The following is a 14,002-nucleotide window of genomic DNA, read 5'->3' as shown; positions in this document are numbered from 1 at the left end:
ACAGGGGAATGTTTCTTTGTTGAATATTATTGTGGTGTGGTCTGCGGTTATTGCTTCAATATTTGACAACGCCATCTTTAATCTGTTGTCCTGCATCTTTTTTTTTTTTTTGGCATTTAGGAATGATTTTCTAGAAGTTGTGAATTTCTTGAAAAGTTTAACATTGAAGAGTGAAGAGGAAAAAGCTGAATTTTTCAAGTAAGTTTAGAAAATTCAGGCCTTAAAATTCAGTAACTTGGGTTAAGTCCATGTAATCACTTCAGGTGTCCTAGAGAGGATGAGTCAGACATTTGTTTTCTTAAAGTTTAGTGACATTTCCTATACGTCAGGCTCTTTTCTAGGCCCTGGCATGGACAGTTCTGGTGAGGGAAACAGATACAGACTGATAACCCTTAAACAGTGATGGAGCTTGAGGGGGTCGTCCTGAAAACAACAGAGGACGGGGGAGAAGGAGGTTAGAGAAGAGGTATTCTAGGCAGAGGAGCAACATGAACCGGTGCACAGAGGCAAGACACAGTATGTCTTGTGCGAGGAATGATGAGTGCTTGGGTCCTGCTGGAGGGTAAGGGGTGGGCACCCTTGGACGTGGCACTTAGGAGTATTGACACTATTGGTAAGCAGTGGACTTCAGGCCTTGAAACCATCAAAGGAGTGAAAACGGGCTGTGAGATGGCTGTTTCCCCTTGGGTGGATCGCTCTGTTTTCTCTGGAGGGCACAGGTTTATTTCACATAAGACTTGGATCGGCTGGTAGACTGCAGTAGGCCAGGTAGTAAATGTGAAGCCTCATGTAAGGGCAGTGATGGTACAGTGAAGAAGACACAGATAAGAAATACTAAAACAGACTGACAAGCCTTAGTGATTATCACCAAAAGAATTAGAGGATACTGGAGGAGAGAACCTACATGCAGAGAAAATGAAGAATTTGGCATTCAGTGTGTTGGTTTGAAGTGTCTGTGGGACTTCAGGTAGAGATGTACGTGGGCATTTGGGCAGATGGGTCAGAAGCTCAGGAGAGAGGTCTTAAGCTGATGAGCTAGAGGCGAATGTGAGGCTTCATCAGCCTGTAGTTGGTGACATTGCCCCATAGAAAGTGGGTAGCATGAAAAGTACAGTGGCCCAAATGTAACCCTGGGGCACACAACCTTGTAAGGGGGCCAGTGGGGAGGGAGTGGCTGATGAATGAGACAGAAGCAGTGGTTGGAGGAGATTGAGAGACAGCCAGGAGGCTGGTATTCCAAAGGAGTAGAAAATTTCAGAAAGATAGGAGCAGTCAACAGATACCTGTTCAGTTAGCAGTCAGGAGAGCACTGATGACCTTGTCTCAGAGCTGTTTCAGCAGAGCGAATCAAACTGCAGTGAATTGAGAAATGGGTGGAAGGTGAGAAAGTGGACTTTGGGTAAAATCTCCTGAAAAGCTCGGAGAAGAGGAACATAGAATTGCTAAAGAATTGCTAATGGAGTCAAGGAAGGATTTTTTTTTTTCTTTTTAGGAAGGATGTTTTTAAGGCTGGAAGAGACGGGAGCATGTTTGTAGGCTGATGGGACAGAGCTGGTGGGGGACTGAGGGAGGAGTTGAAGATGCAGTTGTGTTGGGGGGCTGTCGGTGCATGGCCCTGGGGGAGAAGGGGGAGTTGGGGCAATGGCTCAGTGGGGGTGACCTTCAATAAGAGGAAGCCCTCGCATCCATGGAACCTGAAAAGGAGCTGGGAGTGAGTTTGGGTGTGGACTGGTTTGTCGATAGTGGCCGAGGGGCTTGCAGGAGATAAAGCATGGTGGGGCCTGTTTCCCAATTAAGGAGGAGGCAGGATTACCTGCTCAGGGTGATTGTATAGTGGCGTTTTACTACTGCCAACACCTGATATCTGTGTATTTCCTAACTAAGTGCTTGTACATAGCTTGTTTTAATAAGTTGAGTAACAAAAGCTAGTATTTTGTTTACCGTGGAAACTTTAGATAATGTAATATCCTACATCTTTTAAACTTGAGAAAGTACCTTTTATTGACCAGAAAGCCTCTGGCTTATTAGCGGGGAGAGAAGACACTCTTGCTATTAATGAGGGGCCATTTTTTGAAAAAATTTTCCTAGCTTGGATTGGAGGTTGTGTATGTACTGACTGTTTGGCCTTGCCTCACACCTTCTGTGTTTTTCTTAAATACCTGGGGACTGACCTAGCTACAGTTTCTTTAGCTACATTTCAGATTCATCACTTTGATGGAAGTGGAATAAAGCTGCATGCGTCTAAACTGTACAAGTGAGTTGATACAGTGTCACAGCCAGTTTCCCAGGCTTTCCTTCTTTGCCCTCAGGTTCCTCCTGGACAGAGTCAGCTGCCTGTCAGAGGAATTAATAGCTTCACGGCTGGTGCCTCTTCTGCTTAATCAGTTGGTGTTTGCAGAGCCAGTAGCTGTTAAGAGTTTTCTTCCCTACCTCCTTGGCCCCAAAAAAGGTGAATTTTTTTCAAAGTATTATTGGTAATTATGGAGTTTGGGAGTTATTAGTCCATATTTGAGCAGTGCAAGATTATTTCATGGTAATCTGAATCACCTGGGGAGCTTTTTAAAAATTTGCCTGTGCCTGATCCACTGGTTCTGGGACAGAGCAAGGATGGGTAAATATGTATTTTGAAAGGTCCCCAAATGATTCTGATGCATGTCTCTGTTGAATAACCTACCATAACTACTAGGAAGGAGAGGACCGTCAGCGCCAACTCTTGTTGTAGCATTTAACACACTTCCTGGCTTTCCGGATGAAATTGCAACAATCATATCCGTTGAATCTAGTATATGAAATTCCTCATTGATTAGATGTAAGTATATAAAGAGCTGTCGACTCAGGATTCTATTAGAACATAAGGTTTCTTTGTAAATAGTACATTAAGTATGATAGAGTATTTCAGAAACACTTCTACAAGGTGGAGTGTGATTAAGACAGTTAAGCCTTGAGTAATTTGGGGTCAAAAGAAGCACTTCCCTTTGGTTTGGGAATTTAGAAGAGCATTTAGAACGTGTGTGAAGTTCTGGGCTCAGTTTCTGCGCTGGGCTTCGTGCTCCTTTCACCGAAGTGACGCGTTGTTCTTTCGTCTGACCTGGGGAGAAGACGGTGCGAGGGGAGGAGCCCCCCGCCTGCTCTCACCAGCCCTGTTCCAGGCGCGGGTGATCCCCGTGCTGCTGCGGCTGTTTGAGGTGCACGAGGAGCACGTGCGGACGGTGCTGCTGTCTCACCTGGAGGCCTACGTGGGGCACTTCACCCAGGAGCAGCTGAAGAAAGTCATCCTGCCCCAGGTAGGGGCGGGGCGGGCGCCCACAGCGCTCTCCAGGGGAGGAGGCGGAGCCAGGGCCCGCTGCGGGTGCTGGGGGCAGGGGAGCTGGGAGGGAGGGGGTCTTTGGAGCGTCTGGGGAACAGCTGAGAAGGCCTGAGGCAGAACTTCAGTTTAAACGCCTCCTGGGATCCAAAGGGCGGGAATTAAAGTTGCATTTCCAGGCCAGTCACACAGGCAAATCAGTTAAACTAACATATTTGGTTTTCACCTGTTTATAACCTGAAAAACTGTAATTCTGTTTGCTAATTCTTTGGGGGAAAACTAACAGGATTCGTTTGTGGGATGCTTTGTGAACATAAAGTGCAAGTATCATAATTAAATTACTATAAAATAATTAAATTATAACTGAGAGGAACAGGAGATGATTCCTGTCAGTGGTTTTCAGCCTATCAGTCAGCCACCAGGGAGCCTGTTAGATTTGCCCACTCCAGGGCTCCAGGTTTGTATCGGTTTTCTGTAACTGAGGTAACAAAATTACCACAAACTGCGTGGCTTAAAACAAGAGAAATCTCTTCTCTTATGGTTCTGGAGGCCAGAAAGCCAAAATGAGGATGTCAGCAGGGCTTCCTCTGAAGGCTCTAGGGGAGAATTCTTCTTGCCTTCTTCCCAGCTTCTGGTAGCCCTTTAGCGTTTCTTGGCTTGTAGCCGTGTCACTCCAATTTCTGCTTCTGTTGTCACACGGCCTTTTTATAAGCACACCAGTCATTGGATTTAACCCAGTATGACGCATTTCAAGGTCACATTCTGGGTGGACATGAATTTTTGGAAGACGCTATTCAACTCGGTACAAGGTTTTAAAAGATTTTATCGGTCACATGGTATTTTTCAAATAACTTGTTTTTCTATCAGATTAATTTATTTACAAATTATAAGGCCTGGTTTTATGCCAGTTCTTGTGCTTAGGTACTGGGGCCCTAGAGGTATGTAACACACTTCCTGCTTTCAAGGAGAGAGTAGATCGGAAATAATAGATGTTTGTTGTCTGTGTAGCAAATCACCCCAAAACTTAGTGCCTTAAAATGACAATCATTTTATTAATTCTCACGATTCTTTGGATTGATTGGGCTCAGCTTGGGGGTTCTGTTGTTCCACATGATGTCAGCTGAGGCAGCAGTCATCTGGGGCCCCATAACACATCCAGAATAGCCCCTTGGCACCTTGGAGGGGAAGGTTGAAAGGTGGGCTTACCTGGGGCATCAGGACAGCTGGGGCTCCCTCTCCATAAAGCCTCAGGACATTTCAGGGCCCCTATTCCCCCATGTGACATCTCCACATGATTTCCTTAGCAAGATGTGTGGACTTCTTCCATGGCTGCCGAAGGCTACTAGAAGTGCCCAAGCAGCCTTCTTAAGGCAGAGATTGGAAACTGACAACATTGCTTCTGTCACATTATCTTGGTTGAAGTGAGTCACAGAAGTCAGGCCAGGTTCACCATGGGGTGGTTTTATACAAGGGTGTGGATACTGGGGGTGTGGTTCACTGGGGGCTGGCTTTAGAGCCTAGCTACCACAACATAGCATTTTGTGTTTACATCTGCAGCAGTAGTTGTCACCCTACTTGTAGTTGTTTGTGTCTGAAAATTTAGAAGAGGAATGAAGCACTCTAACTCTGAAATAGAGATACCATCACAGGTCTCAGAATTGGCACTGAGCTGAGGTCAAATAATAAGTAGATACTCAGCATATGAAAGGCAGTGAAAACTCTCAGTGGAGCTACTCCCCCTGTAGGGGAATAACTTGACTGATTTCAGTGTTCACTTTGGGAGCAGTGGAAGATAGACTAAGGGAGTTCAACTAGGAAGTTATTAGAATAGTCCTGCTAAGAGATGACAAGGACTGGGGAAAACATGGTGGCAGTGATTAAGGGTAGAAGGGGTAGGACTCAGTTTCTCACTAGATGGGAGAGTTTTGAGGATGACTCTTGGGTTTTTGGCTTTGGTGGTTTCTTATTTTATGATTACCGTATTCAGTTGATAGAATTCTAACCATGATTTAGTTTACTTGTACACCTTTGTTTCGAGAAAGTGCCTGGTTTGTTAGCATTGGACCTGTTAGTTATTTTATTGAGTCCTGTTGGAAACCTTCATCTTGGATATATGAGGAAACTAGACCAGAATAATGAAGCGATTAATTAGCCGAGTCATATTGAGAACCCCTGGCAAAGCAAGGACCAGAGCCCAGGACTCCTGATAGCCTTGTGTCTGGCTGGTGCACATGCTTTGCCTGCCATCTTCCTTATATACGTGTTTGCCAATTCAGAGCAAAATCTCTCCTCATAGCTCCATGTGAATGTCTTAGTCAAGATTCTTCTGGCTGCAGGTAACTGAAACCCACTTAAACAAGCTAAAGCAAAAAAAAAAAAAAAGAGAGAGACTTTAATCAAAGGATGTCATTCTGCCTTACATGGAAATCAAGTGCAGCTGGGACTCAGCCATATGGTCTTCATTGCCTTCCTTTCTCTCTTGACTTTTGAAGACCAGCTTTAATTATTTGGTGTACACATGGACAAACATGGTTGACCCATAGCTTCTAAGTTCACTCTCCTCATTTTAAGCAAACCTCAGAGATAACCAGTTTCTCTAAATTCCAGTTTTTGTTACCGGGAAAGAGATCATAATTGGCTCAGTTTGGGGCAGGTGTTATATGCATCAGATATAAAGAAGGTTTCAAGGTCCTATCCTTATGGGTGTATAAAACTGAGAAGAGGCCAAGGACTGGTAACATAGCTCTTAGTGACCTAGATGAGTGTTTCTAAGTGAGCTCTGCAGAATATTGCCAGTCCATGTTATGGTTCTGCAATGAGGTGAGTACAGATACGGAAAATTAACATTTAAAACCTTTTTTTTTTAAATTGAGGTACATTATTGATATATTCGTTTCAGGTATACAGGAGAATGACTTGATATGTGTGTATATGTATATATATTGCAACTGATCACCACAATAAGCCCAGTTACCACGTGTCACCACACAGTTACAAAATCTTTTTCTTGTGATGACTTTTAAGAATTACTCTGTTAGCAACTTTGAAATATGCAATACAGTATTATTAACTATAGTCACCATGCTGTACATTGTATCTCTATGACTTTTTTATTTTGTAACAGGAAGTATGTACCTTTTGACCCTCTTCACCCATTTCATTTCCTCCCTACCTCCTCACTTCCACCTCTGGCAACCACTAATCTGTTCTCTGTATCTGTGAGCTCATTTTTCTGTTTGTCCTCTGCCCCACCACCACACACACATGAGTATTTGTCTTTCTCTGTGTGACTTACTTCCCTTAGCATAGCATAATGTCCTCCAGGTCGATCCATGTTGTTGCAAATGGCAAGATCTTATTCTTTTTTTATGGCTGAATAGTTTTACTGAGTGTGTACTACATTTTCTTTATCCATCAGTAGACACTTAAATTATTTCCATATCATGGCTATTGTAAATAATGTTGCAGTGAACATGGGCGTGCATATATCTTTTTGAGTTAGTAGTTTTTTCTTCAAAGAAATACCCAGAAGTAGAATCACTGGATGGTATGGTAGTTCTATTTTTAATTTTTTGAGGAACCTCTGTACTGTTTTCCATAGTGGCTACACCAATATAAATTCCCACCAACAGACACAAAGGTTCCTTTTTCGCCACATCCTCGCCATCACCTGTTGTTTCTTGTCTTTTTGATAATACCCATTCTGACAGGTGTGTGGTGATATCTCACCGTGGTTTTGATTTGCATTTTCCTGTTGTTTAATGATGTTGAGCATCTTTTCACATACCTGGTGACCATCTTTCTGTTGTCTTTGGAAAAATGTCTATTCATATCTTCAACCTACTTTTTAATCAAACTGTTTTTGCTTTTGAGTTGTATGAGTTTTTTGGTATATTTTGGATATTAACCTCTTATCACATGTACAATTTGCAAATATTTTCTCCCATTCAGTAGATTACCTTTTTACTTTGTTGATGGTTTCCTTTGCTATGCAGAAGGTTTTTAGTTTGATGTAGTCCCACTTCTTTGTTTTTTGCTTTTGTAACCTTTGCTTTTGGTGTCAGATCCAAAAACTCATCACCAAGACTGGTGTCACAGAACTTGCTGCCCATGTTTTTTTCTAGGGGCTTTATGGTTTCAGGTCTTACATTTAAGTCATTAACCCATTTTGAGTTAATTTTTGTATGTGGTATAACATAGTGGTCTAGTTTCATTCTTTTGCATGTAACTGTCCAGTTTTCCCAACACTTTATTGAATAGACTATCCTTTCTGCATTGTATGTTCTTGGCTCTTTTTGTCATAAATTAGTTGACCATATATGTATACGTTTATTTCTGGGCTCTCTATTTTGTTCCATTGACCTGTGTGACTGTTTTATGCCAGTACTATACTGTTTTGATTACTATAGCTTTGTAATATGGTTTGAAATCAGGGCGTGTGATGCTTCCAGCTTTGTTTTTCTTTCTGAAGATTGCTTTGGCTCTTCAGAGTCTTTTGTGGTTTCATACAAATTTTAGGATTGTTCTATTTCTGTGAAAAATGCCATTGGAATTTTGATAGGGCTTGCATTGGATCTGTAGATTGCCTAGGGTAGTATGGGCAGTTTATTAACAGTACTAATTCTTCCAGTCCATGAGCACAGAATATCTTTCCATTTATTTATGTCTTCTTCAGTTTCTTTCATCAGTGTCCTATAGTTTTTAGTGTACAGGTCTTTCACTTCCTTGGTTAAATTTATTTCTAGGTATTTTATTCTTTGATGCAATTGTAAATGAGATTGTTTTCTTTCTGTTTCTGACAGTCCATTATTAGTGTATAGAAATAGTACAGATTTCTGTATATTGATTGTATATTCTGTGACTTTACTGAAATCATTATTAGTTCTAAAAGTTTTTTGTTGGAGTCTTTAAGGTTTTCTACATATAGTATTATGTCATCTGCAAAAAGTGACCATTTTACTTCTTACTTTCTGATTTAAATATCTTTTTTTTTCTTGCCTAATTGCTGTGGCTAGGACTTCTAATACCGTGTTGGCAAGAGCAGGCATCCTTGGCTTGTTCCTAATCTCAGAGAGAAGGCTTTCAGCTTTTCAGTATAATGTTAGCTGTGGACTTGTCATATATGGCCTTTACTATGTTGAAGTATGTTTCCTCTATACCCAGTTTGTTGAGAGTTAATCATGAATGGATGTTGAATTTTGTCAGATGCTTTTTCTGCATTTATTGAGATGATCATATGATTTTTATCCTTCATTTTGTTAATGTGGTGTATTACATTGATTTTTTGCATATGTTCAACCATCCTGGCATCACTGGAATAAATCCCACTTGATCGTGGTATGTGATCCTTTTAATGTATTGTTGAATTTGTTTTCTAATTCTGTTGAGTATTTTGGCATCTATATTCATCAGGGATATTGGCCTGTAATTTTCTTTTCTTGTGGTGTCCTCTGGTTTTGGTGTCAGGGTAATGCTGGCCTTTTAAAAATGAGTTCCCTCTTCTTCTATTTTTTGGAAGGATTTGAGAAGGATTGGTATTAATTCTTTGAATGTTTGGTAGACTTCACCAGTGAAGCCATCTGTGTCTGGACTTTTGTTTGTTGGTAGGTTTTTGGTTACTGAGTCAATCTCCTTACTTGACCTGTCTGTTCAGATTTTCTATTTCTTTATGATTCAGTCTTGATAGGTTGTATGTTTCTAGGAGTTTATCCATTTCTTCTGGTTTGTCAAATTTGTTGGCATGTAATTTTTCATAGTAATCTCTTGTGGTCCTTTGTGTGGTATCAGTTGTAGCATCTCCTCTTTCATTTCTGATTTTATTTGAGTCCTCTCTTGGTGAATCTCGCTAAAGATTTGTCAATTTTACCTTTTGAATAAATTAGCTCTTAGTTTCATTGAATTTTTTTTCTATTGTCTTTTTAGTCTCTATTTCATTTATTTCTGCTGTGATACTTTCTTCCTTCTGTGAGCTTCCTTTGTTCGTCTTTTTCTAGTTTCTTGAGGTATAGAATTAGTCGTTTATTTGGGATTTTTCTTGTTTCTTCAGGCAGGCACTTATCACTATGAATTTCCTTCTTAGAACTGCTTTTGGCTGTGTCCCATAGATTTTGGTATGTTTTACTTCCATTTTCATGTGTTGCAAGGTATTTTTTGATTTCTCCTTTGAATCATTGGTTGTTCAGTGGCATACTGTTTAACCTCCACATATTTGAATTTTCCAGTTTTCTTCTTGTAATTGATTTCTAGTTTTTTTACTGTCAGAAAAGATGCTTGATATGATTTCAGTCTTCTTAAATTTATCAAGTCTTGTTTTGTCACCTAACATATGATCTGTCCTGGAGAATGTTCCGTGTGCACTTGAGAAGAATGTGTGTTCTGTTGCTTTGGCATGAAATGTTCTTTGTATATCTGTTAAGTCCATCTAATCTAATGTGTCATTCAAGGCCAGTGTTTTCTTACTGACTTTCTGTCTGGATGATCTATCCATTGATGTAAATGGGATATTAAAGTCCCCTACTATTACTGTATTGCTCAGTTTCTCCCTTTAGGGTCTGTTAATATTTGCTTTGTATATTTAGGCGCTCCTATGTTTAGTGCATAAATATTTATAAATGTTATAAATGTTGGATTTGACCCCTTTATCATTATGTAATGCCTGCTTTGTTTCTTATTACAGTCTTTGTTTTAAAGTCAGTTTTGTCTGATACAAGTATAACTTACCTCACCCTTCTTTTGGTTTTCATTTGCATGGAACATCTTTTTCCATTCCTTCACCGTCAGTCTATATATGTACTTACACCTGAAGTGAGTCTCCTATGACATCATATAGATGAGTCTTGGTTTTTTAATCCATTCAGCAACTCTGTCTTTCAGTTGGAGTATTCAGATTCACCAAGAATTTGGTTGGGGAATTGTCTACAGCCTTCCCACCCTGAATGCATCCGTCTCATCTGATCTCAGATGCTAAGCAGGGTCAGGCCTGGTTAGTACTTGGATGGAAGACCACCCGGGAATACTCGGTGCTGTAGGCTTAAAAGTGCTGAGCTAGCTCTTGGGAGGACTCTGTGGCCTTGGTTTGGAGGCAAGAGTCAACAGGCATCGTGGACAAATCTAAAACCTTTTATAGTAATTTAACATAGTCATCTTATTCCTAATATATTTCTAATGTATTTATCTACTTAATTTCATTTTTGTTTTATTTTTGGAAAAGTATCAGGCTGTGATGGATTGGGAGAAAATATTGGTCCTTGACCAGATAGGTTGCGAGCTACTGACCTAGAACGCGTATCTAAGAAATGAAGTTCACTTGAGCAAGCACAAACTGATTGCAGCCCAACTACTTGTTTACCAGGGGAGAAAGAGACAGGCAATATGGCTGCATACACTTATTACCCAATTCACTCCTAGGTATTACTGGGCCTGCGTGATACCAGCGATTCCATTGTGGCAATTACTCTTCACAGCCTGGCAGTGTTGGTCTCTCTACTTGGACCAGAGGTGGTTGTGGGAGGAGAAAGAACCAAGGTCTTCAAATGCACTGCACCAAGTTTTACTAAAACTATGGACCTTTCCCCACAAGGTAAGAATGATTAAAAGGCCTAGTGTGCTGTTGTTTTAATTTATTAGATTTTAAACATTATACAGATAATGCAGATAGACTGTATTCAAATGATACATAAGGAAAAAGTTAATGATTTCCCTCCCCCAGCTCCTTCTGGGGCGTCTAAGGTAACCAGTTTTAATGGCTTAGTGGGAATTCTTTCATCCTTTTTTCTAAGCCCACAAAGACACACAAATGTATGTTTACACACACACATAGGATTTAAAAAATATATATATTATGCACAATTCTACAACTTGATTTTTTTTTCACATAGCAGCTTATCAGGGACCTGTCTCCAGGTCAGTACATAACTGCCTAATAGTTTTGTTTTATTTTGTTTTTTGACAGCTGCCTAATATTTCATTGAATATAATTCATTCAGTGATTTCCCTATTGATGGCTATTGCACTCATTTTTGGACTTCTGAGTCAGAGAATATATTGAATATTTAAAATTTTAATAGATAGTGTCAGTTTCCAAAAAGGTTGTAGCAGCTCTTAACACCACCAGATGTTTAAGTTCTTTTGATTTTGATGGCCTGTTAGGTGACAAGCTCTTGATTTTTAGGTACTTCAAGAAATCAAGAGAAAAAAATATCCTTATTTCTGGTATGTTCCCATTGGATGTTACGTGGAAGTAGCAGTAGTTTCTGATCTTTGTAGGCTATAAAAGTCAAGGATAAGAATTTTTTATCAACAGTGTCATTGCTTCTTTGCTCCTTTGTATAACCCTGAAGGATGATGACGTGTTATGAAGCTCTGGATCTCTAATCTGGTTCTCAGTCATAGTGAGTAGATAGCATGGAAAGTTATTAGTAGAAAGGAACTGTCAGATAGACTGCTCTCTAATTTTGATGCCAAGAGAATTTTTAAAGCGACACTGACTTCCTGACGTTTTGAAGAGAGTTCAGTTCTTCCTCGGTGCTAATGAATCAGTGTCAGTGTGGCTCCAGGGAGCTTAAAGAGGGCGATGGAGAAGCTGTCGCCTCCTCTTCAGCCATGAAATGTCCATACCAAACTGAGTGAGGTCTGTTGTTACCAGTTTTTCTTTTAGCAGAGTGCACAAAGAACAGATGAAAGATTTATATTTCATCCCAGAGGAATTTCTGGCAGGAGGAGAGGGTATGTGTAATTTTGAGATTAGGGTTAGGGGTCAGTCTCTGGGGGCAGATTTACATGTTCAATTAGTAAAAGTCCCCACTCCGAACATCTTTTTTACTTATTGGATGGAGTCTTCTGGTTCTAGACGTTACAGCAGATAAGTTTTTACTAAAATAGATTTTCCTGAAAACTTTGAAACTAATCCCACTGACTTGCCATGTTAGGCTTTTCATCCAAGATGGCTGGGAGCCCTGGTGGCAGCCTACATTCCAAGTTTATAGAAAAGAGAGGCCCTTCTTCTACAGGACATGGGGGACTGCTGGGGAAGGGGCGTATGTAAAAGAGGTACTCTTAGACTTTTATCTTTTTCCTTCTGTTCTTTTACAGTTTACCTGCATGGTCAGACATAAGGGCTAATATGGAGGTTAGTGAAAAGTGTACCTAAGAGAAATAAGTCTGCATGAACAAGAGTTAGGGAGGACAATTTAGAGAAGGGGACATTTTGTAAGAAAAATGAGTAGGACTTCAGCAGGGAGGAGAGTGGCAGAAATAAGCAAGAGGGTGGAGGGCTTGTAGAGGTCAGGCTGCGCTGAGGAGGGGAGCTGCGGCCTGTGATGAGTTAGCCCAGGCCATCCCCCTCACCCTCACTTTTCCAAGGCAGAGGAAGTATTCGGCCAGAAAGTTTGCTAGGATCCTTTTGCGCAATACCCACTCTTGAGTGTGAACTTTCTGATAAGCTGTTAAAGACAACATTTTCTTAAAACACTTTCCTTTTCCCAGTTGGGCATTAAATGTCTGTAACAAAGTTTACCATTTTAAACATTTTAAGTGTACAGTCTTGGGGCATTAAGTACATTCACATTGGTGTGTTTGTACTCTTTTTTCTTAAAAGGAAAGTAAGTAGAATCAAGTATGATTTTAAATAACCACTAAGATGTTTTTAAAGGCTGTTAACTTTTATAACTAGGTATCCTAAAGGTTTTGTTTTCTGTCTACTTCAACTGCTCACCTATGCTTGAAACCTTACTGTGCCATTACCACCATGTGGACACAGCCTGTTCTTAAATGCCTCTAGGACAGGCAGTCCCTTCCTTAGTAACTATGTTTCTTCAAATATTTGGAGGTGCCCTCTTTCTGCAACTTATCTTTTATCTGTGTTAAATATACCCTTTTCCCTTAACCATTGCTCACCTAACATGTGATAGGAAAAGAAGCAATTTACTACCCCTTTCATTTTTGGGGTTTTTTTATTTATCTTCAGATTCTCCCACGCACGTCGTCTGCAGCCAGCGCAGTCAGATCTCACCTGTCTTGAAGAACCCCTCCTCTAGCATATTCCCTAAATGTTTTTCTGGCAACGTGCCCATCACCAGCAAGAAGCACATACAGCGAGATTACTACAGTACTCTTTTACAGACAGGTAGATTCATTAAACTTATATAGCTGTTCCACTGCTTGGGTGAATGTTTTCCTGAGTAATAAGTTTAAATTCTGAACCTTAAGGGCACTTTGGGAATATTGAGACTGATTTTTCTTATTATTTGTAATTATGTAGTCAGCTTGGGTCTGTCTTTTTTCCCTGGACTATAGGGTATATACCTGTCTTTTCTTCATAACTGGTGAAGACGTTGCTTGAATTCTTTTTTGCACCAGATACTTTACTTTGGGACTTCTTCCAAATTGTATCATCAAAGAATGATAGTTCTGGAAGATGTTAATAGGCGTGCTGTGAAAGAGGAGTTCTGTGGTTAAATAAGTTTGGGGAATTGAGCACAGAATCAGACCACACTGCACAAGACTTCAGTGACTTGACTGCACTTAAGAAAATCTGTTTAAAATGAGGATATGTTGGGCGAGGCAAACTTATTTGAGCACACAACACTTTTTCAGGGTGTACGTAATTAATATCTCAAGGGTAACATCGCCTGGCTTAGAACATTTTTATCTTTGTTTGTAGACAGTTATGCCAATAAACAGTATGTCTGAATATTTAGT

The 14,002-nt window shown here is 40.3% G+C and overlaps 1 protein-coding gene across 2 annotated transcripts in view; it reads left to right on the top strand.

Moving 5' to 3' along the window:
* The window catches only part of SCYL3 (SCY1 like pseudokinase 3), a 39,483-nt gene that overhangs the window by 23,337 nt on the left and 2,144 nt on the right, over positions 1–14,002 (top strand). The window contains exons 8-12 of one of the 2 annotated variants that reach the window (XM_082667771.1): positions 121–198; positions 2,310–2,449; positions 3,100–3,284; positions 10,712–10,883; positions 13,269–13,427. In XM_082667771.1, coding sequence (XP_082523897.1) covers positions 121–198; positions 2,310–2,449; positions 3,100–3,284; positions 10,712–10,883; positions 13,269–13,427 — 734 coding nt within the window. The remainder of the gene's footprint in view (positions 1–120; positions 199–2,309; positions 2,450–3,099; positions 3,285–10,711; positions 10,884–13,268; positions 13,428–14,002) is intronic. The other variant, XM_082667772.1, reaches the window with a different exon arrangement.

This window comes from Grampus griseus (genome assembly GCF_964374135.1).
Source record: "Grampus griseus genome assembly, chromosome: 1".
NCBI lineage: Eukaryota > Metazoa > Chordata > Mammalia > Artiodactyla > Delphinidae > Grampus > Grampus griseus.
This window is presented reverse-complemented; position numbering and strand designations above follow the sequence as displayed.